The 25,286-nt window shown below is 46.4% G+C and overlaps 6 protein-coding genes across 12 annotated transcripts; 3 read left to right on the top strand and 3 right to left on the bottom strand.

Moving 5' to 3' along the window:
• Window positions 1–1,792: 1,792 nt before the first annotated feature.
• LOC120647175 (methyltransferase FGSG_00040-like) lies at window positions 1,793–3,911 on the bottom strand. Its single transcript, XM_039923849.1, has one exon. The coding sequence runs from the start codon at window positions 3,736–3,738 to the stop codon at window positions 2,122–2,124; it is 1,617 nt and encodes a 538-aa protein (XP_039779783.1). The 5' UTR covers window positions 3,739–3,911; the 3' UTR covers window positions 1,793–2,121.
• Window positions 3,912–4,775: 864 nt separating this feature from the next.
• LOC120647174 lies at window positions 4,776–8,192 on the top strand. The gene is made up of 3 exons (XM_039923848.1): window positions 4,776–5,050; window positions 7,116–7,189; window positions 7,785–8,192. The coding sequence occupies exons 1-3, from the start codon at window positions 4,868–4,870 to the stop codon at window positions 7,852–7,854; spliced, it is 327 nt and encodes a 108-aa protein (XP_039779782.1). The 5' UTR covers window positions 4,776–4,867; the 3' UTR covers window positions 7,855–8,192.
• Window positions 8,193–8,609: 417 nt separating this feature from the next.
• On the top strand, window positions 8,610–12,544 carry LOC120647172 (ribulose-phosphate 3-epimerase, chloroplastic). Its single transcript, XM_039923843.1, has 9 exons — window positions 8,610–9,008; window positions 9,578–9,686; window positions 10,042–10,182; window positions 10,275–10,388; window positions 10,878–10,956; window positions 11,477–11,586; window positions 11,666–11,722; window positions 11,830–11,899; window positions 12,040–12,544. The coding sequence occupies exons 1-9, from the start codon at window positions 8,914–8,916 to the stop codon at window positions 12,087–12,089; spliced, it is 825 nt and encodes a 274-aa protein (XP_039779777.1). The 5' UTR covers window positions 8,610–8,913; the 3' UTR covers window positions 12,090–12,544.
• Window positions 12,545–12,835: 291 nt separating this feature from the next.
• Window positions 12,836–16,664, bottom strand: LOC120647169 (rhamnogalacturonan I rhamnosyltransferase 1-like). Of its 2 annotated transcripts, none has more exons than XM_039923841.1 (8): window positions 16,034–16,064; window positions 15,756–15,823; window positions 15,579–15,667; window positions 15,325–15,487; window positions 14,953–15,242; window positions 14,026–14,230; window positions 13,609–13,766; window positions 12,836–13,481 (listed from the first exon to the last, which is right to left on the bottom strand). In XM_039923841.1, the coding sequence occupies exons 1-8, from the start codon at window positions 16,047–16,049 to the stop codon at window positions 13,244–13,246; spliced, it is 1,227 nt and encodes a 408-aa protein (XP_039779775.1). In that variant the 5' UTR covers window positions 16,050–16,064; the 3' UTR covers window positions 12,836–13,243. The 2 variants fall into 2 exon arrangements, with proteins under 2 accessions (XP_039779775.1, XP_039779774.1); XM_039923840.1 differs by lacking the exon at window positions 16,034–16,064 and adding an exon at window positions 16,298–16,664 and having other exon boundaries at window positions 12,876–13,481.
• Window positions 16,665–18,631: 1,967 nt separating this feature from the next.
• LOC120647168 (pectinesterase 31-like) lies at window positions 18,632–23,878 on the top strand. 4 transcript variants are annotated; one of them, XM_039923836.1, is made up of 5 exons: window positions 20,869–21,011; window positions 21,715–21,819; window positions 22,494–22,681; window positions 22,905–23,084; window positions 23,278–23,878. In XM_039923836.1, exons 1-5 carry the CDS (start codon window positions 20,985–20,987, stop codon window positions 23,447–23,449), a joined length of 672 nt encoding a protein of 223 aa, XP_039779770.1. In that variant the 5' UTR covers window positions 20,869–20,984; the 3' UTR covers window positions 23,450–23,878. The 4 variants fall into 4 exon arrangements, with proteins under 4 accessions (XP_039779769.1, XP_039779770.1, XP_039779773.1 ...); XM_039923837.1 differs by having other exon boundaries at window positions 20,975–21,011; window positions 22,919–23,084; XM_039923835.1 differs by having other exon boundaries at window positions 18,632–21,011; window positions 21,715–22,681; window positions 22,919–23,084; window positions 23,278–23,698.
• LOC120647173 (50S ribosomal protein L18-like) lies at window positions 20,530–25,013 on the bottom strand. 3 transcript variants are annotated; one of them, XM_039923846.1, is made up of 5 exons: window positions 24,744–25,013; window positions 24,555–24,658; window positions 24,327–24,479; window positions 24,088–24,251; window positions 20,530–21,039 (listed from the first exon to the last, which is right to left on the bottom strand). In XM_039923846.1, exons 1-4 carry the CDS (start codon window positions 24,871–24,873, stop codon window positions 24,099–24,101), a joined length of 540 nt encoding a protein of 179 aa, XP_039779780.1. In that variant the 5' UTR covers window positions 24,874–25,013; the 3' UTR covers window positions 20,530–21,039; window positions 24,088–24,098. The 3 variants fall into 3 exon arrangements, with proteins under 3 accessions (XP_039779780.1, XP_039779779.1, XP_039779778.1); XM_039923845.1 differs by lacking the exon at window positions 20,530–21,039 and adding an exon at window positions 22,401–23,704; XM_039923844.1 differs by lacking the exon at window positions 20,530–21,039 and having other exon boundaries at window positions 23,279–24,251.
• Window positions 25,014–25,286: the final 273 nt, after the last annotated feature.

Here is a 25,286-nt window from a genome sequence, read left to right as displayed (position 1 = left end):
GCCGCATAAAGAGTGTAAGAATCTTGTGTTGTACTAAGTTATGGTGAATAAAAATTTGAGTCCCCAAATAGAGTTGGTCTCTCATATTGGTACCTCGGTGAAATTCTTCTTGGTATATATTGTGGGTATAGGGTCTGCGGAAGAAGTGTATCACGCAACTTTGGTACCACTTCTTGAAAGTCGTTGTCAAGTTAGAGGCATTGATTTCTCAATAAATATTAAACTAATAATAAACAAAAAACCAAATATATAGTTTAGCTGTCTAAATAACCCTTAATTTAGCAGCTATAGTGGGATATAGCGGGTTATTAGAGGATTTAGCTTTTTAAGCTAAAGATGGATATCCTAGTCTTTTCCTCTCCCAAAGGCTATAGCGGACTATAAACGGCTATTATTCTGAACATTGGTCATTGTCCGTCGGCTGTGGCAGGAATTGAGGGAGATTGCTTGGTGAAACACCTGCTGACATCTACCTGCTCGCTCGTTTTTGCTACCCGTCGGCTATCACAGGAATTGATGGTGATTGGTAAAATGCCCTGGTGCATGCATCCGCATGCTTATTTGTTACTACCTATTGGCTATTGCGGGGATTGATGGTGATTTCATTTGATGAAATGCCCTGCTGCATCTGTCTGATTGCTTTTTGCTGTCTATCGGCTGTTGCAGGAATTGATCGGTTTGCTTTGCCTTTAGTCTCTCTGGCACACACTAGCTTCTACTGCTTACCTGCCTGCATCTAATCTCAATGCTTACTCTTATTTTAGACCAAAAATCCGCGTGGAATCCTAAAACGGGGAAAATGAAGAACTCAATTCCTTTGACGCGTGAGTCGTCATTGTTGTCCTTAGTTTTTACTCGCATGCATATACACTCGTCCAATTTTATTTAAACTTCACAAGTGGTTGTCACCAGCAGTAGAGCAGCCTTACCTGCTCAAAGTTCTCAAAGGTGGACCAGTTGTTGTTGGGTGTGTGTTCATCTTTTTGCTCCTTTGTGTGAGCTTGCGAATGAAATGACAAGATGGATTCCATTTTGATTTCTGTAGAGTGTATGTTGTGTCACATGTGGCGGAGCTGTACGACATGCATTTGGGGTCGGGGGATCTACAACCCTGCCTTCGTCAAGGGGAGTGGGACCGTACTCTGGACGTCTTGACCCTGATGGTTCTAAGCGGAGAAGTTGTCGCTTCGAGCATTGACACTGATGTGGATCTGGCGGATATCAACAGAGCTCACCCTGAGCTAGTGCTCCTTCTAAGGGGGCAAGGTTTATTTGATCTCATCAGAAAGGGTGATGTACTTCGAGCAGCAGCATACTACCATAATTGTATCAAAGAGGTCTACCCAGACGGCACTACCGGTTGTGAGTTCGTCGACAAAATCTTGGAGAACATAAAGTCACTGGCTCAGGCTACAACCCTGTCAAGGTACTCAGACTGTTCACACTTACGATGAATGATTTACTTGTTGCTAGCTTGTTAGGAATAGTCTATGATTGAATGATCTACTTCTTTGCTATATACTCCGCAGTGGAGGAGATCACTACTTCAATGATACCACGAAGATGCGCCAGTCCTTCAACAGCTACCTCATGATCTACTTTCCGGAGTTCAGGCAATACACATCAACATATACATTGATTTTGTTTAATCTGCTGAACTTGTAATATCCATCGAAGATATATAATTAATGCTTGCACGCACAGACATGTGGGGGTTGAGAAAGGCCGCGCACAGGTGGACCTATTTGGAGAGAAGCATGATAAGTTATTTACAGGAAAGACTGCAAGAAACTATAAAAAGAGCACTTGGTGGGCTCCAGTTTTTTGTCACTTCAAAAATTACATGGATATAGATATGAGAGAATTCATGTGAACACTAAGAGAACAATCTGAAACCAAGATCAAAAGAACTATGAGAGAATTCATGTGAACACGGAGAGAGCATCTGAAACCAAGATCAAGAGAGCATGAAAATATAGCTCTCATGGATGTTGGATGATCTTTGATTCTTGCTCACCCCGCTTATTATAAATGCTGCGCAAACCTGAATGTTTGCTGCATAAATCCTTAACAATTAGCAAAATAAATCTATCGAAAGCTGCTCAACAACAGGATCAAAATCTAAAGGTTAATGTTGTTATTGGCATCCAGTGTGAGTCTGAAGAGAGCTCTCATTGCGTGCCTCTTGACCACCTTGCCATAGGTTGCCCTCCCAATCCTCACCACCTTGTCCTCCACCTCTAGCCGGTTGCCGCAGCCATTGGCATCCTTCGAACCCCTAAGCATTGCTCTCAGCACGTTCTTATTCCCACCGACAGCATCAGCAATGCTCTCTGCTACAAGGGCCTCGCTCGGAACTTGCCTCCCCCATTTTCTCACCAGCTTATCGGAATCATACACGGCCGAGTATGCGTTCCACAATGATGCGCGCAAGAACACCTTTCGCCTCTCCTTCACCATGGACTTCCTCATCTTTTCCTCCAGCCGCACCACCAGTGCTCCCATGTCTCCTCCGTTGACCAAATCGTTTTCTGATTTCAGTATTTCCTGCTTAAGATTGAAATCCTCGGACTCAAATCTGCACCGATCACAGCTGCATTCGAATCCCCAAGCTCTGGATGCCTCCCTGCGCTTGCTCACCGGCACAAGCACATCGAAGTAGGGAAACGTGATCTCCTCCCCAGCTTTGATGTCCCTGGACGCGTGGACAATGGCATGGTCTCCGACGTGAGTGCGCCGGGCATTGGGGTGGCAAGAATGGTTGATGAAAGACGGCAAGATCCAGAGCCCCACGCCGCAGTTTACGACACCATTGTTCCCGAGCACATCGGCGGCTGGCGCGTCCTCGGTCAAGCAGTTCACATCGAGCACCTTCAATATCCTGTCCACATCAAGAACCTCCTGTGTCCCCTCCCTAACCATGCTGGTGCCGTCAGTGAGACTGAGATCCTCGGGTTCTTGCCTGAACAATGCCATCTCCGGAACGACAAGATCGTCCTGCCGTTCCTCGCCGGTGGACAGGGTGTGAATCAGAGCCGCCGTCCTCGGACACTTCTCGGCGGCGTCGAGCACCTTGTCAACGAAGTCCTTCCACACCACCATCTTCTCATCGCCGTCAGTGGTGTCCTGAAGCACCCCTCTCCCGATAGCCACCGCCTTGGCCATCATCAGAGTAGCCCCCGCCTCGACGTTCTTGACTGCGAAAACCCCTCGCCCCCCGCGCGCGGACCGGCGCACCTCCACCGGCCCGACGTACTCTGCGAGATCCGGGCACTTCCCGGCGAACCCCGCGAGCACCCACTCCGACAGGTCCACCGCCCCGCTCCGAGCCTGCGCCTCCAGCCGCCTGCACTGCTCGACGAGCTCCCGCGCCTCGTCCGCGCCGCCGCCCGCGGCGAGCGCGGCCGCGCGGATGCAGTCGGCCGCGAGCGCGTACCGGCCGAGCCCGCGGAGGATCGTGCCCTTGGAGAGCAGCGCGCCGGGGTGGACTGGGTCCGCCGCCAGCGCAGCGTTGCAGTCGGCGAGCGCGGCGTCGGCGTCCCCGAGGCGGGCGCGGGCGTCGGCGCGGTGCGCGAGCGCGGAGCAGAGCACGCGGCGGTCGTCGGAGGCGCCGTCGACGATCCGGGAGCAGACCGCGATGTACTCCCTCCAGTCCTCCTTGAGCAGCAGCTGCGTCGCGCGGCTCCGCAGCTGCTGCAGCGTCTCGTCGTCGAGGCCGCCGCCCCGGACTCCGGCCATCCCTCTGGGACCGTGGGCGCCGCTCGCGAGATTAATGCAGTTTGTTTGGGCGGGTTGGCTCGTTTGGTTGGTGGCGGAGCGGGGAGTGTGGCGCACGCTGCACGCCGACTTGAGGAGCGAGGGGGACTGAGTGGGCGCGGCGCGGCGATGTCGGACTGCTGGTTTGGGGTTGGGAAATTTTGAATGCTGTGGAGTGTAACGGCTGGATCATGACTCCTGTAGCTGGGGTAACGGCTGGATCATGACTCCTGTAGCTGGGGTAACGGCTATGAGTTGTCAGTGGAGGGCGGCTCATTAATGGTGATTTTCATTGCGTGTCAATGCGAATGATGATTTCGGGAATTCAGAATGGTTGGGTTTGAAAACTGGGTTAGAGCATGTATAATGATGGGCGGAGAGCCGGCGAAATGCCGACGTGGAAGAGAGAGAAGGCAGCAGCGGCAACGAGCGGGCAACGAGCGGGCGAATGTACTGTTTGGGCCCACCAACGCTCCCTCCCTCCCTTGTTAATTGGTTGCTGTCGCTTTCATCAAATAAATAAAGGCACAGCTGCTGAAAAAAGCTGCAGCACCGAGCTGAGCTGGATGTTGTTTTCGCCGGCAAGCAGGCGTCATTATAAGCCTTGCTCTTAGCAGTAGTAGAAGAACGGTGTAAGGCCACAAGGCGGGAATGAGATGCAATAAATTGGGAGATTGTTGCATCAATAGCTACACATTACACAAGAAGCACGAAGCAACAACACACACCAATTTTCACCCATTTCATTCATATTCGTCCTTTCTTGGGATTTTATCCAAGGGATTGGTTTCTTTTAAAAAAAAGAAATGGAGGAAAAAAAAGGTGCAGGCTGCGTTTGAGCAAATATCAGCCTGAACTCTGAAGTCATGGTAAAATTCAGTCGGTCTTTAGAGCCTCTACCCTGCTTTAGCGGAGTTTCAACTTGTAAAATACGTTATTGCACAGGCATTTACGTATTCATATGCTCTCCGCCTTCAGGTTCCACTTCTGCTTCATCTAGTCCGACCGATGAAAACTCAACGGCCAGATCAACACCACTACCACGCCTATCCGAGAACTTCTCCCCTAGACCCCCACCTGCTCGTAACCCCCAGAACCCCAAAGGCGATCCATGGCGGCGGCGGGTTGGCTCCGGCGTGCTGCGGCGGCAGCAGTGCCTCGCCTGCCTTCTGGCCTTCCCCTCATACCGTCTCCTCCCCCTGCCCCTCTAGCCGAGGCGCAGTCGCTTATGGTCCTAGGCCTCGGCGCCGCCGTGGGACCCGCCATGGAGCTCATGGCCGTTCCTAAGAAGAAGGTGTGTCTGCTTCTCCCCGTTATACTTTTTCGTTCAAGCCTGTTGCCAAGTGCCTAGCTAGGTGTGGTCTTGTCGTGGTGATCGCGGTTGGAGGTGTGTTATTGTGTGGTGCGCTCTAGGTGTTCGTTGAATTGCCTGTTAGCAGAAATGTGTCATTTCGATCTGTTGTGCCAGTGGATCATAGAGATAGATAGTGTTCTTTGCACCTGGAGAAATAACTATCTTAGGCATGCGGTACAGATTATCATAACTATCATAACTAGTATTAGTTTTGTTTTAATAACAGACTTGATAAACTGTTTGTATGTGTTTGATGGTTTGAGTAGCATGTCGATGTAGGTGTAAGTCATCATGATACTGTTAGTTCCGTGTGATAAATCAGGAAACAAATAGAGTCAAACACTGAACAATTTACTCAGAAGGTGTTATGATTTCAGGCATATGTTATGATCATCTAACACCCTCCAGAAGTTAGATGTATGGATTAGATTGATTTCATGGAAAAAGAACATTGACTGGCACCTCTGTCATAAGTCATAACAACATACGAATGCTTGTTCTTCAGTAAAATCTGCATAATGTCACCAGCCATATGCTTCAATTGTGGAATTTAGAATTTTTTTTTGAAGTAAACTGCAGGAGCTCTGCTATATCATTTAAGGAGAGAAGCAAGCAAAGTTCAGTACATGTTTATTACATAAGAAAACAGAAAGACTCAAAAGGCACAGGAGCTGAAATTAACATAAAAAACTAAGATGACTCCTCTCCTCTTGCCCTCTTACGTATGGCAATCTCTTTCTTGATCTCAAGCAGAACTTGTGGCGGTGTGAGCAAAGTAAGGTAAAAAACTTGACGATTTCTTGCTTTCCAAATATTCCAAGCACTGTAGATGAGGATTGCCGCCTTGGATTTCATATCCTCTTTTGAAAGGCCAGCAAGAGAGTCATTCCACCAGTCCTCCAGACTCATGCCAATAGAAGGTTGCAGTAGTACTCCTGACCACAAGCTGACTCTGTGCCAAACCTCCCTTGCAAAAGAGCAATGCAAAATCAAGTGGTTAGCTGTCTCAGGTTCTTGATCACAAAGGGCACAAACCGGATTGCAAGGCCAATTCCTAGCCATTAGCTTATCAGCTGTTAGAATCTTGGATTGCACAAGTAACCAAGCAAAAAACTTGTGCTTCCCTTCAGTTTCAGCTTTCCAAATAGCAGTGGCATTGAATGTGCAAAAAGACCCATTGAAATGTGCTCTGTAGGCTGATTTAGAGGTGTACTGACCATCCGAAGTCCATTTCCAAAATATTTGGTCAGGTTCATTGGAGAGCTGAATTTGCTGCACATAGTCCCAAAGTTTGACAAAGTCGGCCATTTCCTCCACCGTGCTCATGCGCCACAGCCCTCTCGTCCAACACTGATTTACTAACTCATCTTTGACAACTCTGTTCTTCCTCCATGCCAACCTAAACAGATCCGGAAAAATATCCATCGGTGCTTGGCCAAGTAGCCAAGAGGACTGCCAAAAGGATGCTTTCCTTCCATCTCCAAGTTGCACAGCTGTACTTGCTCTAAACATTTGTCGGTCCACAGCATTTACCGGTGGTACAGTACCCACCCATGGCCTTTCAGGTTCAACCCACTCAAACCAGAGCCACCTAAGCCTAAGAGCCCTGCTGAAAGCATCAATGTCCAGAATGCCCAACCCACCAAATTTTTTGGGTCTAATTGCTTTTGCCCATCGCACAAGGCAATGCCCACCATTTGCCTCAGCAGCACCTCTCCACAAGAAACTTCTTCTAATGCGATCCAATTTTTTTATTGCCCATTTGCGGAGTTGGAAGACAGTCAGGTAATACGTTGGCACCGACGTTAGCACTGTATTGATCAATCTAAGGCGTCCTGACTTGTTCAGCATGCCTCCTTTCCAATGAGAGAGCTTTGCAGCTACCTTATCCAATAGCGGTTGTACTTCAATTCTTCTCATTTAGAAATTTTTTCTGGTTTATGGTTTTCACCTTTTATAGGCACTGATGTGAGTAGATGTCCTTATACTCTTTTATGCATTTCAGGTCTCCAAGTACAAGAAGGGCTTGAGGAATGGACCCAAAGCCCTAAAGCCTGTCCCAGTGATTGTCCGTTGCAGGTACATTTAAAAGCTAAGTTTACTAGTGCTCCTTATTTAACTTGTTCAACTCATTGGTAGTCTTTACCGAGTAATTTGGTATATCAGTAATTATCATGATTTTCCCTATGCAAAAGAGTGTTATCGACTCTAGTTGTATTATTCAGTTGTAGTCTTGCACAATTATTGAACTGATCATATAGAAACATACAGGCTACTTTTAGCAAGGTCCTCACCCTTTAGACTGTTTGCGATCAATACATGCAGGGAGTGTTTGAATGACACACAAAATTCAATGTACTTTCCAAAATTCAGAGTCTAGGACAGTAGTTTACTGATCTAGACATTTGTCATGCCATGTATCTGTTATCTTCACATGATCTGGAAAATGGTTATCCCATTTCAATTTCCAGTCTTGGTTACCTTCATACTTCGTTGATGTTTGTTTCATGTGGTTCTTGTCATATCACTGTGGAATAATTAGAGCAAAGTTCCTGAACTTTGTCGCAGAAAAAAATACTTCATCTTCTGAATGCTCCTAACAAAACAAGCACAGATCCAATGCTACATTTGTTCCTGTCCCTGTTGTGACATGTCTCTCTTTTGTGGCTCACAGGTGTTGTGGCCGGGTGAAACTACCTCACTTCTACTGTTGCAGCGGAGAAAGAGGAAACCCCAATGAATGAAGCTCATGAATGTTCGGGTTTTCCTACTTTAGTTTGTGTGCCAAGCTATATCTGAACTCTGGATATCGTAATACCACCAACCAAAGTTCTCACATCTCATTTAATTATTGTACACTTAGTGTTGCTTGGATTTTATAGTATCATTTCAGTCTTTTGTCTGCTATCGGAAAGGGTGGGCACGTTATTGTATTACTCCCAATATCTTTAGAACCATTCTATCAAGCTGCTATCATTTTGCTACCCTTTTCCTGAGGATTTGTTTGCCTTATGCTGTAATTGTCAGAAACTGGGAAAAAATATTGCCAATAATTCACCATTTCAGAGGCCTTATGCTGTAATAGTCAGAAACTGGGAAAAAATATTGCCAATAATTCACCATTTCAGAGGGATGTAGATGTGAATATCCTGATTGGGAGCTTTGCCTGTGTTGCTTGTGGTGGGGAAGGATAGCCAGCGTGGCAGCATGAGAGTGATTGTTTCGTTTCCAGAAACAGAAGTTCTGCTTGTCGTGTAGCAATTGATCTCTGATTCTCCTTTTGTATTTTAGTCGGAGAAAAACTTTCCGAATTCACAGGTACAGTAGCATATCCGATTCCAGTGGCCAAGGCCCAAGGCCAACAGAGGAAGAAATCGGGTGTCCATTTCGGCGCGGAATCGTGGGCAGCACAGCGACAGGGGGAAGATGGGTAGTCGGGTGCCGACGAAACCGCCGCGGTCCTTGGGTTCGGCCGCCACCAACCAAAAAGACCTGACGAAACGCGCAGGGGCGCAGGGCGGCGGCGGAAACGCTGCGATCTCTGTGGCGAGGCCCGGCGTCTCCCGATTGGGTCCGGTGGCGCGCGGCGGAGCGGATAACAAACGACGGGGCGGCTCGCCTCGGCCTATCGCTTTCTCCAGATCTCCTCCCCTCGCCTCGCAGGTCGCAGCAGGCACACGCGTACCCCACCAACCCAAATCGCTTTAGACCCGATCACCCGAAGCGTTTCTCAGAGCAAAGCTGCTCGTGCAACAAGCGAAGAGGCGAAAGAGAGAAAGAGTTGGTGGCAACTGGCAAGGCAGATGGCGTCGCCGTCGTCGTCGCTGTGCTCCGGCTTCGCCTCCCTGCGGACGGCCTCCCTTGGCCACCGCCGCGGCCTCGTCTTCTCCACCCCCAGGTCGGTCAAACGCGCCGCCGCCCCTTCTATCCTCCCCCGTCTGGCCGTCCCGACGACCACGCGCGTGGTAGTAGCACGTCGCCGGCGGTTTGAATCCGCCCCCCCGTCCGATCTCGCCGGAGGTTACTAGCGATCCCTTGCTCCGTTGCCGCCCCCGATGGCCCCGAGCGGCGCTGCTGCAAACTGTGAGCTGTGCCGTCACCGAAGCAGAATTGCGCGCTCTGGATCAAATGGCTTGAGCCCTCTGGCACCGAACAGCTCTTATCATGATGGGTAGTGAGGGTAATAATTGCGTGTGCTACTTGATCACTTTGATGTTGCTGGTGGAGGACTTTGTCAATCTGGAAATGCCATATGCTTAAGTTCACAGCTCTCATGTCTATGATGATGCTCGTTAAGTGATCTTCGGTCGTGTTACCTGTTAACGAGCGAGAGAACAAGGGGAAGCCCCCCCCCAAAAAAAAAAAATCTAGTCAGGCCACTTGATGATGAATTTGTTGTTTGGTTGTTACTTCGGTTTGTTATGAAATGTGAGCTAAGCCCTCTATGTTTTGTTTTGTGGTTTCCAGGAAAGCATTCCAAGTGAGGGCATCAGCTCGGGTTGACAAGTTCTCAAAGAATGACATCATTGTGTCCCCCTCCATTCTATCTGCAAACTTTTCCAAGCTTGGTGAACAGGTCCGTTAAGATACCTGAATCCACCAAACTCCAATTCCTTGAGATGAGTTATCACACCGACCACTATTTGCGAACTGACAACTACCTGTGAACAATACATACGACACAACCACATGCATGTTAGCCTACTATTGAAGGAATAGATTGGTACTTCCATCTTCATCAATCTATCGGCAAATTTGGCCTTACACAATGTATTCCTGTTCCACCAGCTCATTAGAAACTTTTTCCCAATCTTTCACAATATGAATAAGGCGATAGAAGAAGCTGTGGCGTAGAAACAATATGCGACTTTGTTGATGTCAATCAGCAAGTATTTCGTACTCATCCTGCCATACTGTTTAACTATTACTAGGTAAAAGCTGTGGAGGTGGCAGGATGCGACTGGATTCATGTTGACGTCATGGATGGACGATTTGTGCCAAATATCACGATTGGACCTTTGGTTGTTGATGCTCTCCGTCCAGTGACTGATCTTCCATTGGATGTACATCTGGTACTTTTATGGAAGCCCCAGTCAAGTTCTAGGTTGTAATATGTTGTGCTTTCATCCCTTGTTGACCCATGCTGAATGTGGATTTATTGCAGATGATTGTGGAACCTGAGCAGCGAGTCCCAGATTTTATTAAGGCGGGTGCTGATATTGTTAGTGTCCACTGTGAACAATCATCAACCATCCATTTGCACCGAACAGTCAATCAGGTGAACATTTGCACCACCATCATCTTCTACAAGTTAATATCTCTGATAATAGAGTTCAGTATGGATAACTTCAATTTTATTTGGATATAAACCAGTGAATGTGTTCTTTTCCTTTTCCTGCTGACATGATGCTATACAATAAAAATGGCTTCAATTAACATTTTACCATAACACTTCACTGTACTTTCGTTCATTTATGATTTAGCATAGAATCATGGACTGCTATCCGAAAGGAGAGTGCCTTCTTGTATATGCTTTGTAAGGTTGAACTATTACTGGGATCCTACTACAGGAGCATAGTTGCTACTTGCTACTGTTAGACCTACAACCAAAATGTTCCAAGATATACTATAGTTGTGATTTAGGACTACCTGGCACACCAAGTTCCTTTGCAGAACTTTGAATGTCCTAGTCATGGTGGCGTCATGTTATCCCTTTTATTGTCATGCTGAAAGTTGTAACTGATGTTGTCTTTCCATTTTCTGTCAGATTAAAAGTCTAGGAGCAAAGGCAGGAGTTGTTTTGAATCCAGCGACTCCACTCACTGCAATAGATTACGTTCTTGATGGTAAGATCGTGATGCTCATTTCAGTGTCTACGATATCTTGACATGTATGTAAAGTTCCAAAAATCTGTTGATGTTACTAGACCAGTTTGAGAATATCTATTCCCAGATTAGGTTCCAAAACCCCTATACTCATAAGTAGTTATTAATGATTTATAGTAAAATGGTATTGTTGAGGATTGGTATTGGAGGAATTACAAGTCCATCCGAGTAGGCATGTGAAGTGTGAACCGGGCTACTCACCCCCCGTTATTTAGCCACTGATTTTGCTTTTCTTCTACCAGCACAACTATAATAGTGTTTTTAGTTATTAAGATGGAAATCATGCTGCTGCTTGTGGGAATATGATGACAGTTTTGACCACATGGAACTCTTGACTTTCTTGGCTACCCACCATGTAGACATAAGGTTTGCATTGGACAAAATTTAACTACTTTTCTCATCACTTCATCACTAGCCCAATTACTAATAAGCCCACATACACTGTCATTCTAATTACATTACATCACTTTTGTGTGTGCAGTTGTCGACCTGGTCTTGATTATGTCTGTGAATCCTGGGTTTGGTGGCCAGAGCTTTATTGAGAGTCAAGTAAAGAAAATTGCAGAGTTGAGAAGATTATGTGCAGAGAAGGTATATCCCCTGTTTGCTTGAAAGTATTCTCACTGCCCTGAGAGTCAAAGCATTGAAAGTTTAATTTCTTGTTTTGTAGGGAGTAAACCCCTGGATTGAGGTTGATGGTGGTGTTGGTCCACAAAATGCCTACAAGGTGACTTTTTTTTGCCATGCTGGCATTTAACTTGTCCTCTCATACTGCACTTGTGGATCAATCCTGCACTTATGTCCGGTTAGGAGCTAATATCTCCTTACTTACAGGTCATTGAAGCTGGGGCGAATGCCATTGTTGCTGGTTCTGCAGTTTTTGGGGCTCCAGACTACGCTGAAGGCATGGTTTCTTCTCAGTGTCATCAATGTTCAAGTGTCTACTTTTCATATTCTGAATTTGAAATTTCATATAGGTTCCAGATCAACTATACATTAGCAACCGATACTAAAATTCTTATTGGTCCTCTTGCAATTCTGCAGCTATCAAAGGAATCAAGACCAGCGAAAGACCTGTAGCAGTACCAGCATGAGGAACTGGAACTGCACTCAATTACCCTGTGTAAGTTTAGCAGTGCTGCGACTTGTGTCTTGATGAGCCATACGTTATATTGGACATTAAAGAAGACTGGGGGCGGTGAAGAAATATCCCTCTTCTGCCCTCATTTCCTCAAGGGTGCCTGCCTTGTACTGCTTCCCAGAATGTTGTGTGATATTAAAACGTATACGGGATCATTCTTGGCGAAAATCCAGCCATGGGTACATCGGCAGTTGATCGAAACCCTGGTCCCAGGGCGTTCATGGAATTTTGCCTCCTCAATTTTCCACTTTTAAACCTGTCTGGAACTTTAGGGGTTGTGGGAGTACGTTACATGCATTTTATGCTGCTGTTTTGTGATTGTTTTACGAGTTCTCAAGAGGAGTATTAGCACTGTTTTTGTAGCCGTTTTAACCATATCATGAATCAACGGTGAACTTCTCTCTTCAATTTACTCGACGCCGTTCCTGATACGACACCTCTCAAACGGAGCAGGAGAAAACCGTGTTGCCTCTTGCGGCCGCTTGAAAGCGTTCATTAAGCATGAACCGGAGATGTGCCGGCATGCTGCTGTTGCTATTCCTTACGCAACGCCACGGGCCTGGGGCGAGACGGATAAGTCCAGATGAGACCCGTACTGATGTACTGAAAGTGCATCTACAGTTCAAATGATAAAAGGCTTTGCTAACAGAGATGTGTCTTCATCGAAACCTTGAGCAAATTGGCATGACTTCCGTGAAATAAAGGCAGGTCCTGCACACTCCAGCATTCACACAACAACTTAGAAGTGAAGTTTCCACTAAACATTTGCAAAACTAGAAGTATTTGCAAAAGCGGAAAAAAAAAATCTCCCAACAACTATTCACGACGTAATCATCGATGAACAGGTACGACAGACAACAAACCAAAATTTACATGCTCCAAACAGGCCCCTATTTTGGCACGTTGGAAAGCGAATGAATCAATAGCCGAGCGGTAAAAAAAAAATCTAACCTATACAACAGACATCAGGAATGTCAGTCAATTGACCGTGATGGGCTGTGCACGTTAGCTTCAGTCCCCTGCACATCAAAACGACTGCTAAGCCTCCACCAGGTTGCGAGTGATTTTACTCTCATCTGCTCATTTTACAGAGAATGGAAACTTGGTTTAGCTGCACAAGCTTGAATTGGCCAGGCATTCATGGGGGTTAGCGTAGAAGTAATCCTCTTCTTTTGGTCTGTTCTCAAGTTTCCGCCTGCAGGATGGTTGGGCTACACGGCTCTTGTGAGCTTCCCGAACAGAAGATGCAAAATTGTCCCAAGAGATTGTCTTGTTGGTGTATAGGTCTAGAAGTTCCACTAATTTCCGTCGGTCTAGCACCACACTTCTCCAGAAACCCAGGAACCTGTCGAAAATAATCCAATCAAGTATTTAATAACCAGGTCAGATTTCGTTAAAGAAAAACTGATTGCGCAAGAGAACTGGTTGTACACTTATTCTGAATAAAATGGCCTTAGCTATTATGTACATACCTTCGGTGGCCTTCAACAAGTTTTGCCATGTTACCATCAAAAGTGGGAATGAAAACATCACTGGCTGTGGATACAATGAAATCGAGTGCAGCCATCTGGGACGAGTGATTTTGGAATTGACGCAGAACATCAGAGTCTAGCAGCATCTCTTTTCTTACCTGAAAGATATTCAGCACTGCTTATACAGTAATTTTGACAGAACGATGAAGAAAAACTGGTATCTCCAGACATAATGGGCAATTGGAGAACTGAGCTGTGGTGTTGGCAGAAAACAGGGGAAAACTCACTATAAACAATGGTATGCTTTTATCTAAAAATAAATAAACAATGGTATGCTAGAAAACTGCAAAAGATTCATTGCCATGGAACAAGGGGTGCTATAATAGACAGATATTTTTAACAGAGAAAACTACTTACAAGTTTAGGGAAAGCAGCTCGTAGTGGTTCTAGTCTCCTATCTCCCCCATAAATTTCACCAGCTGCAATGTATATAAGAGCATCCTTTTGAAATCCCAGGGCTTTCAAAACAAGTGATGTCTCCTCAGGAGTAAGTGGGCATAGTCCTTGTGACCTCTTCGCTTGGGAATCAATTTCTTTGTCTCTCCACCATGGATAAGCATATCTGATTGGGAAAAACAAAAGATTAGCTCCTTGAAAATAAGCACCTAGTGAACATTACTATACTTGCAGGCCAACTCTAATAACAGTCAGTATTAACTAATAATGGCCACATGCAGAGTATACTAGGGTTGAAGCCACATCATTCGGGAATCCTATTCTCATTTACAGTTAGAACGAAAAAATGAAATATCGATGACTTGTTTGTCTAAATACATTAGGATTTAGACTCTATGGATAGTACTGATCGTCTCTTACTTTATGCAATTCTATTCAATGGATTGGAATTGAAGGAGGGAAGATAACTCAATAATGCGGTGTCCCTTTCTGCAGCGTTTTGTACTCAGCTCTTCAAAATGAGTAAGAGCAGAATAAGCTGTCACTAAACTAATTTAACAAAGCCAAGAATTGATGACCACTTTAGTAGTCCATTTTGCTAAGAACAGCAGTGATGTCACAAATACCTTGCTTAGAATAGAAACATAAAATCAAATCATAATGCCTTTGCTTTGGAGAAAAACAAGAAACAACCTGTTATGCACAATATCTATGCATTGTATTTGACATTGGCAGACAAGTACAGACCGTAACAATTTTTTCACCAAACAAATTATAAAGATCATTCAAGTGATATGATAACTCGCTGCTTCCTATAAAGAACTACTTGAGTCATATCCAACAGATAGTTATGCTACTCAGTAAGGCAGCAAAAGGTTAGCCACAAACCTCATTTTTTTTAGCTCCTCAGCTTCTTCAGGTGAAAGACCATGGTTGCAACCAGAAAAGGCCAGCATATCCATCTCATAACGTAAATGCAAGGCTACAAATGATCCCTTAGCTCGAAGTTCATGTACTAGTTTATTCCCCAATCCCTCAATCTGAGGGGTGAATTTCAGTGCTTGAAAATTAACACGGCATCTAAGCAGTTGAAGCTCTGTACTGATACCATTATTGGCTAACCGAGCATCTGTTTTGTTAAAATGGATGGCACTATGTTTGCTGAACAGTGGTAAGATCTGCATAGATGAGAGATAGCCAAGAGTATAAGGTGATGCATTTACCATGAAATTAAGGGTGCATCACAGATGAGTTCCAAACCTGATGCAAGTAATATTTTTCATCTGACCAGCTCACAGGTGGCATTTGAAGTATAATGTCTGAATCTCTTGTATCAAATCTCTCTGGAAGCTGTTTAATAATGTGCACTTCATCTCTTAATGAGTCAATGAAATGCCTCACATCAAATATATCTCCAAAATTGCTGTCAACCATGCAGACATTAATCACTTTAGATATCAATATGGTTACTTGGTTAGTTGCATAGTGTACCTCTCGAAGAAAAAGAAGATTACCTTTGATCAGCCCAGAATGATCTCTTGTCAAGTTCCGGGACAACCATCGTGAGGTTTAGCAGACGAGCAACTGCTACCATGTCACATATCTGACATGAAGGTTCCAAGTAGTAACAGAAGTTAGGAATGAAAAAGGAATTCAGAAGTTGAGTGGAAGTAAAGCAAACAACACCTAACCTCTGATCGCATCTGATTCAGACCCCCATTACAAGATATCTTCAGATAACCATTGCTCTTGTATATTCCTGAAAAAACAATTGAACAATGGTTCAATTTGCCATATTTCCGTAGAGATTGAATGGAGCCACAACATATAACCAATGCACGACAGAGCCTACAACAGTTCATCTCAACAAAACATGAGGCTATTGGCGACTTCACAATAGTGCCTCTAGAAAAAAAAACATGATGGTGTCAGCATCAGATCATTACACAGCAGTATAAGTTTGGCATACCTATCCGAGGCAACATTTTTCTATCTCATTAATCGCACGAAAGCATTCGGCAGCAACATTTGCAGCTTAGCAAACGTGCAAGTGCCAAGCTGCGTACGGACAATCACAAATGCATCCACAGTACACTTCACAGTTAACTCGCGGTTTTTTTTTTTCATTTCCATTTCCTCAGTACTCTAAGAAGTCCCATGCAAACAGAAAGTAACAAGAGCAGAATCAAATCGAACTTATTCAGGAAAACAAAACAACCCAGAAACCACGCACTTGGGGGCGGAAGCGCGGACGGCGGCGGCGAAGGATCGGCGTTGCCCGCGACGCCGAACAGGAGGAGGAGGCGGCCGACGGCGACGAGCTGCGCGACTGAGGCCCACAGCAGCACCGCGGCGCAGGCCGCCACGAGCCAAACCCTAGGCCTCGACCTCGCCATCGCGCGCAGCCTAGACCCGGCGGGCGGGCGGCCGCCTCCCGATCGCCGCGGGCATTGGAGCGGGTCCTGGCGGCGGCGGCTTGGGTTTCCGGCGGTTCGAGAATGTTCTAGAAGATTCGCGACGGCCGGGAGGTGGGGTGCGGTGATTTTGTTGGCCTAGTTGGGGGCAGTGGGGACTCGGGGGAGGTGAGGCCGTGTCCATGAGAGTGGAGGAGGTGGTGTCGTGGCGGCTGTTTGCGCTTGGTTTTTTTTTTTTTTGAGGGGGTTTGCGCTTGGCTTCTGGGTCTTTGATTTCACTTTCTTCCTACGAGTATAGTCCAGTAGGATTGGATTTGTGACCACTGGCCGGGAGACACTCCAGATTTTCATGGACCCTGTGCAAAGTTGTCTAGCCTGTTGTAGGTCTGGCCCAAAAAAGACTACTAGAAGAGAACCATAACTACTTGACAAATGACAAACGGTGCCTTTTGTATGCTTGTCACTGGATGGTTGCCACTGGAGATGGAGTTGCATAAATTTAACAGCTTGAAAAGAATGCACAGTAGAAACAATCTAATGTACTCCCTTTATAAAAAAATGATTATCGCTTTTTATAAGTCAAAAAGTTTGAACTTTGACTAAATTATATAATAAAAAAGTAATAACAATCATGGTATAAAATAAGTACTATTAGATTAGTTATAGAATATATTTTTATAATAAATTTATTTAAAGATATAAGCACTAATATTATTTACTATGAATTTGATCAAATTTGAACTAGTTTGACCGGTACGGATCCTATAATTGCAATTTTTTATGGATGGAGGAAGTACCTTGTAAATTATACCAATATAAGCACTTGGACCTATCAAAAAAAAATATAAGCACTTGGAAGAATATTTGCCGGAACTAATTTTGGATCCAGTTTAATTTTCCATAGACTACTGTTGGCTGCGGCAGCCGCTGCATTAGCTGAAAAACTCCTGGCTATGAATAAGTATGAAAAACTGTGCAGGCTTCTTGATTTACAACATGGCCCAGCTGCACAAGCAGCAGCAGCAACCGCCGCAGCAGAGCAGGAAATGAGCTTCTCCACGGCTGCAGGCTGCATGTGTGACTAGATCATCAAGACATGATGACGCATTGATGTTTCAAGTTAATGTGTTCTGTTCTTGTTGTACAAGCTGCTTGTTGTGTGATCCCACTGCGATCTGCAGCAGATCTAGGTACTAATAATAGTGCGCCTTCAGACTGGAAGCAAATCTCATCATCTCTTCTTCAAATTGTGTTAGAAATAGAATTACATACGACTTGTTTAAGCACTGAGCTAACATGTGGGGGAGCACAGCAGAACTAGAAATCTAGCATACAGTATTGTAAATATTGTGCTTCGCTCATCACTCTGAGCTCGTTATTGCCTCCGAAATTGCATGGGCAAATGATTGTTCTACTGCTGTGATGGAGAGGGTGCTGTCTCCGTGTAAGATGATGTTACACTGCCAGAATTTGGCATTCATCCGTGGTGGGCAAAGGTCGAAGAAATCAATATCGCGACAGATAATCCTGTAAGCGGATAAAGGAAAGCTGAACGGTGTTTGGCTCGTTGCAAATTTTGCGAGCCATTTTTGAGCACTTGCCGATAGACCTTTGAGACCCTCGTTCCGGCATTATGTTGTGAGCACCACTTCGCCAACGTTCCTCCTCCGGCAATATGTTCCGGCATTGCGTAGGTAAGAAATCCATCAGAAAACGGAGAACAATATTGATCATTTTGTGAGCACCGAATGTTGTTGGTTAACCGCCTGCCCCCCCCCCCCCCCCCCCCCCCCACCCAAAGAAAACCCGGGTAGCGTGGTGACCTCCGAACCACCACATCTATTAGATTTAGATGGAAACGTGACAATATCCGCACTTGCGGATAGACCTTTGAGACCCTCGTTCCGGCAATATGTTGTGAGCACCTCTTCGCCAACGTTCCTCCTCGACTGATCGTCGTCGACTCATCGTGCGTCGCCTCCCTTTGCTTGAGGCCGCACCAAGAGGAGTATATTTTCAAAAAACCCTAGATCGCAATTATCCAATCTAGGAGGTTTTGTGTAAATTCTAGGGAGTGTCGTGCAAATATTTTCGTCTACGGCAATGCTTCATTTTGGCGGGGTGCCCATAGACGTTGGATCTAACTTGTACGGGCAAGATTCTATCGGACCAATGATTCGACAACCTCCTCGCTACAGGCGATTGCGGCGGCGGCGGCTCGCGCCGCCCACATTCCCGCCGGAGACGTTCTACTTGGCAGGGCCACGCCCTTCTCGATCCCTGCCGCGCTTCTCCCACCTGGCAGCCTGCTTCCGTGATGGCATCGGTCTCGCGGGCGGATTTGCTTGTCTGCTCCGGCCGGTGCTCCACGGAGCGTGACCTCCGGCTCCTCCATGCCGCTTTCATCCGTCGTCGCCACATCCTCCCTACGGCCGATGCCGTCACGGTGCTCGCCAAGCTCCTCCGCTTCGCCGCGGTCTCCCCGGCTGGTGACCTCCGCCACGCCTCCTCGCTCCTTTCCCTTCATCTCCAGTTCATCTCCGCCGCCGCTTCCCACCTCGCCTTTTTCTACAACACCCTCATACGCGGCTTCGCAACCTCCTCCTCGCCCGGCTCTGGCATCGAGCTCTTCACCGCAATGCGCCGCACGGGCACCGGGCCCGATGCCTTCACCTTCACCTTTGTCCTCAAGTCTTTCTCGCGCTGCCATTCACCGGGACGGTTACCCTCTGACCTACACGCCCAGGCGTTCAAGCATGGTTGCCTTGGTGCGCGCAGTTCGCACGCTCACGTCCACAATGCTTTGCTGCATGCGTACGCGTCTCGTGCCGCCGTGGACGACGCCCGCAGGGTGTTTGATGAAATTCCAGTCCGGGATGTTGTCTCTTTCTCGGGGCTACTCACAGCGCACCTCAAAGGCAACCGTTTGGATTCCGCACGAACAGTGTTCGACCAAATGCCGCACCGGGACGTCGTTTCCTGGACTGCCATGATTTCTGCCTATGCCAAGGCACAGCGTCCACAGGAGGCCCTGGCGTTGTTTGATGCAATGCCAGTGCAGCCAGACGAGGTGACCATGGTGAGTGTTGTGTCGGCATGCACTGCGCTTGGGGACCTTGCAACTGGGGAGCGTTTGCGGCAGTATGTTGATTCCAATGGTTTTGGTTGGATGGTTTCACTTCGCAATGCACTTATGGATATGTATGCTAAGTGTGGTTGCCTAACTGAAGCGCGTGCTTTGTTTGACGGAATGACCGTGAGGAGCTTGGCATCTTGGAACACACTTATCTCAGCATATGCATCACATGGTGATGTGGATAGCACAGTTACTTTGTTTCATCAGATGCTGGCTGTTGACAATTCTGTGAAGCCAGATGGGGTGACACTGCTTGCAGTGCTCACGGTGTATGCACACAAGGGCTTTGAGGAGGGGCGCACTATGTTCAATGCGATGCAAAGAGGAAATTATGGCAAAGTTGAACTCACCATTGAGCACTACGGGTGTATGGTGGACTTGCTTGGTCGGGCAGGGCAACTTGAGGAAGCATATAAGATGACAGAGCAAATGCCGATTCAGAGCAATGATGTGGTCTGGGGTGTGTTACTTGGTGCATGCCGGATGCATGGCAATATTGACATGGCAGAGAAGGCAGTCCAGAAACTAAGGAGCCTAAACCTGCAGGAGGGTGGTTATTACATTTTGCTCATAGATATGTACACAGCTGCTGGCCGAACAGCAGATGCCACGGAGGTTAGACGGGCCATGAAAGAAACTGGAGCCAAGAAGACTACAGGCTGGAGCAGCTGGGCTACTGCCTTTCTACAACAGTAGTTTTCCGAGGCCTATCTGGTCAGCCTTTGGATCACAAGCTAATCTCTCCTAGAGGGATATAACAATTGATTTTCACTTCAAACCAGACAATGCCTAAGGGTTGGTTACGTGTCAATATTTCTCTGCCTTCCTAGTGACGTTTTAATGACAGATGTACATCAGTTCCTCAGTGATGGGTATGCTGGAATCAGGTGACAGGTACAGAGGCACAGTGCACCATAGTCAAATTCTGTTTTTAACTCTTTATGAATGCATCTTACAGATAGTCCAAGTCTATAGGTATCACTTGAATTGTTTATGTGATATCCAGCACATCAGCAAGGAAAGTACAAAGCAACCATGTATGGAGCCTCAGTGGCACCGAATCTTGAAGGATCAGACTTCATAAAATACAGTTCTATGGGCCAAAAATATTTCAACCAAAGACTTGGGGGAAAATAAGGAGCAATGGGGGATAGGAGGGTTTTGTTGTGTCTGCCGAGTTAGCAGCCTTTGGTTGTGATGGAATTGGTTCGTTTGCAAGCCTGCAGGATGCTGTGCCACTGAGCAACCAAGTGCGCACTATCATCAGGATTGCCTCCGGTGTGCACCGGCAACTAGTGCACATTCTCAAGACGAAGAGCTTTATCACTTGTGCGGATCGGAAATAAAGGACACTGATCTGTTGTGACAACATGGCTACTCGCATCAAGCATACCCAGGTAGTGCCCCTTCTGGCTGGCCTCCTACCTGATGAGATATGAACTTTAGAGAATAGAGAGTCTGTCATGTATGTGCTATCCCTAAGAGAAATTACAACACTGCCTGGTAAAATCTCACTTAACAAGTAAGGGTTGCTATTACTTATATATGTAACAATCATGCCATTTTGATGTGAAAATATTATTTGTGAAGGTGACTAGTGTATTTTGCATTGATCAGATACAGTATGATGCACAAAGGGTATTGACTTTTTAGTACTGCTAATGCCCATGTAGCTTAAGACACGACCCTTTTTCATTAATTGAGATTATTGTATATTTGTATCGCTTATGAAAGTGTTAGTATGTTATGGTTATCAGCACGATTGTGGCTTTTGAGTATTATAACTATTGGTCATTTGGTCTCAAACTCAAGTGATACATACCTCTAACAAAGTGCAACTCGTTAGTGAGTAATTTTCCTAGACATCCTTATTCTTGAAATCTTCTTCATAGCGATGAAATATCTCTTTTCAAAAGAACAGTGGTGTGCACTCTTCAGTTCTTTGAATCTGAACGGAGTGATAAGCCTGGCTGGGATTACTTTGGCTGTTCTGCTACCACATATCGGATGTAATAACCATGCAAAGTCTGTGCATTATGATTTTCTCCTCTTGCCTTTTCTGGATACTCCTCATATATTCCATTTCTATTCTCTCACCAGTCAACAGAAGTGATTGGTACAGGAACATTTAGCAGTGCAGCAGTTATTGTGGAGGGGGATGATTTCATTGCAGAAAATGCCATTTTTAAGAATTCAGCTCCCCAGGTATTAATTATCCTAGCAGACTTGTATATATGGTACCTATGGTGAATCAGGTCAGTCAGTGAGTTTTGATATAATGATGTTAACTTCTGTGTTATAAGTGTCTGGGCAAGCAGCTGCAGCCTGTGTCACCGCAGATAGGTGTGCCTTCTACAATTGCCATTCCTGGGGTGGCAAGTACTTTTCTTTCCTTCCTGTCTGTGTACCTGCGTCAGCTTATTATTTTTGGCATCCTTTTCTTTTTTGTGTTGGTTCTTTTGCAATCTAGCACTATGTATTGTGCATGTTTATTGGATGTTTCCTTCTTTGGCAAAATGTTCTTACCTGAGTTTCCTGTTACAAGAAATAGGATCTTTTAGATACGTTTTCTATTTGCCTTGTAATGTGGTTGTCTAATATGTCGTAATGACATAAAGGTACATACATGTTAATTGTATAAACATTAGCTTTAGCGTGAGGCTTTGGTTAACCACATTTGTTGGTTGACTTGTCAGCCAGTCACCTCTGGTGGTAGCTTAGTAGAATGCTGGAATTATACTATTGTAGTATGCTTATGCTACACAAGAACCTTTGGTGCCAATTAGTATGGAGATTGGAGGCATAAACATATTGGTCATTATTTAGTTTATTGTTTTGTTACTTTCAGATTTTCTAATTTCCTATGCAAAATCATTCAGGAAACCTTACATTTGCATGGTGGAAAGCAGTTCTTCAAAAACTGTTACATTGAAGGTAATTGTGACTTTATCTTCGGGGATTCTACTGCCCTTCTGGAGCATTGCCATACCCACTGCAAATCAACAGGATATATCACTGCTCATGGCCGGAAGTCCTCTTCTGAATCAACTGGCTTTGTATTCTTCAAGTGAGTTTACTACCCACCAGTATTCTCACTATAACTTTTAATGGAAACCTACTACGTGATTATCTAGAGACTAGAGTGAGCTCATCGCAATCTTCAAAGTTGGGTTGCCTTGCATAACACAAACAGTACGAGGCATAATGATATTTCCTTGCATTTGTGAGTTTAACATTTCCTTTTACTTCTTATAGAGAGCTTACATGCTAAGTGAAATGATACCATCTAGGTGTGTTATTACAGGTAATGGCGAAGCTGTGTACATGTACCTAGGTCGGCCTTGGGATCCCTTCGGGAGGGTTGTTTTTGTGGAGACTTTTATGGATCAGGATCACTGCATAGAGCCTGTTGGGTGGCATAACTGGGACAGACCTGAGAACGAGCAAACTGCTTGTTTTTGTGAGTACAGGTATCAGCTTTGTCTCTCTGTTTTCTACTCCTAAATAATAGTGTCACTTGAACTTAAAAATACCGAGAAAGCTTATTGGTGGATCATTCATTTTCTTGTCTAGCTGCGCTTGGTCTAAGTCTATACATAACTTTCTGGTTGCTGCTTAATAGGCATGTTTGGCATAGCCAACTGATATTGGCATTCATCACAGGTGCTCCAGTCCAGGATCCAGCATGTTGGAATGGGTAGCTTGGTGCAAAAAAGTGGTCAGTGATGAAGCTATACCATTCCTTTGTAAAAACTTCCGTCGATCCAGATGTGCAGAATTCATGGTTTCCCCACAATCGGGAACAAAACTCCCAGTTTCAATAGCTTCGCCGTAGGACATAGTACCTATTATGTCCACTTTCAGGCTTCGGCATCTTCACCTAGATGAGCAAATTGGGAGGATGTAATGAGGGCTGAGCCGTCAGTTCTGGAATCATGTCTAGCGCCGGAAGAAACTGTCCTTGCTGACAATGCCTGACTTGCTTAGTGACTGCTGTGAAATATGAACTACATGATGTTGAAGGACTGATGGATCACACAAATTACAGTATCACATGGAATGGAATGGAACAAACTTCCTTTCTCGTCTCCTGAATAAGGGTAGGTACATTGTTACATGTCAGCGGTCTCATAGGTCGTCTCATACAATGCCACAGAATTTTTTGGTGATGTGGAGGAAAGAGAGCAAGGTGAGAGAAAGAGGTGGTTGCCTTGCAAAACAACTCTCATAGGCTAAAATTTAGGAGTATGAGACTACTTTCCACGATTGCACGAGTTGTTGTTGCCATGCAATTTAAAATATTTTCTTATTTCATTCACAAATCAAGCGATGTGTTATAACTATGAGACAACTAAAAAGACAAGGCATTGTAAAAGTTGTTTGGTAGATGGTCTTAAAATTATGCGTCACTGTATGAGACTGCCTTTTAGATGACACCAATGTAAGATGCTACGGTGAACTGTCAGTGCAAACCTGGTGCCTCCTTATCTTGGCAGGAACCCGTGCTGTGAGACGGGAACCTCGAACGCCATCATCTTCTCGCCTCGAGCAAAGCCGTTGCGGTCGTAGGAGATCTCGGAGATGCCGAGCTCCTCGCACGCCCTGACGAGCTCCTCCCCAACCCTCCGGGCAGCTTCCTGTCGAGGCAATAACTCAAAAACGCCTGCCCACCGGAATGCAAAATCCAGGCGGAGAAGAAGACGGCGGCTTACCACGGTGCTGCAGGGCGGGTCGCCGCAGATGGACTTCTGCAGGGTGCTGCCGTAGAAGAGGACCTTCTTGTTGTGGTCGTCGGCGAGCACGGCGTAGAGCTGCCAGTTGGAGCAGAACACCGACAGCCTGGGCTTCGTCGCGGTGCCATTGAACTGCAACACATTCCGTTGAGCCGCGGGCCCTTATCCTGATTCCTGAGAACCCAGACGGAGGGCGCCGAAGCCTACCTTCTTCTGCAGCCGTCGGTTCCTGACCTTGGGGTTCTCCGTGCGCGCGCCGCGCCTCACCGTCGCCTCGATCCTGGGGTACGCGCGCTGCGGCGCGCCGACGCCTGCACGGGCATGAAAGACATAAGAGCGCGCGCGCATGACGTTGCTGGGCTACACGGGGAGACGGCGCGCGGCGGCTCTGCTCACCGGGATGCTGCGTTCGGGAGCACGCGAGGCTAGGCCCGGAGCCTGTCGTCGAGGTCGAAAAGCAGCTGGCGGGGCGCGCGGGGCACGGCGAGAACGGCGGCTGGCCAAGCGCGGCGCGTGGCAACGCCATGGCGCGGGGAAGGGCCGGCCTGGCGGCCTGGCGGGGCAATTCGTCGAACAGGTGTCCCGCGTGGGCGCGTGCCCGTTGGGTGCGCGACGCGAGACGCTGCGATGATTGGCGGGAGGGACTCCCGGTGCCAGAGATGTCTGAATTTGGGCGGGGGCGGGGGCGGGGGCCGGGGGCCGGGGGGCCGGCGCCACAGTAGTGGAATGAGGGATGCTGGATGCGGAGACGGCAAGCATGCCAGACAGACAAGAGCACGGGGCCCAGCTCGTGAAGATGAGAGCCGGGACTGCGACGGCTACAGAGAGCATCCATTTTCAAATCACGCGGTTAAAGATTTCATTAGATTTGTTAAAATTTTAAAACAGAGGATCTGAAATTAATTTTACAAACTGACTTTATTTAACACTTTTAATAGA

Source organism: Panicum virgatum, chromosome 9K (assembly GCF_016808335.1).
Source record: "Panicum virgatum strain AP13 chromosome 9K, P.virgatum_v5, whole genome shotgun sequence".
NCBI classification, from domain to species: Eukaryota; Viridiplantae; Streptophyta; class Magnoliopsida; order Poales; family Poaceae; genus Panicum; species Panicum virgatum.
This window is presented reverse-complemented; position numbering and strand designations above follow the sequence as displayed.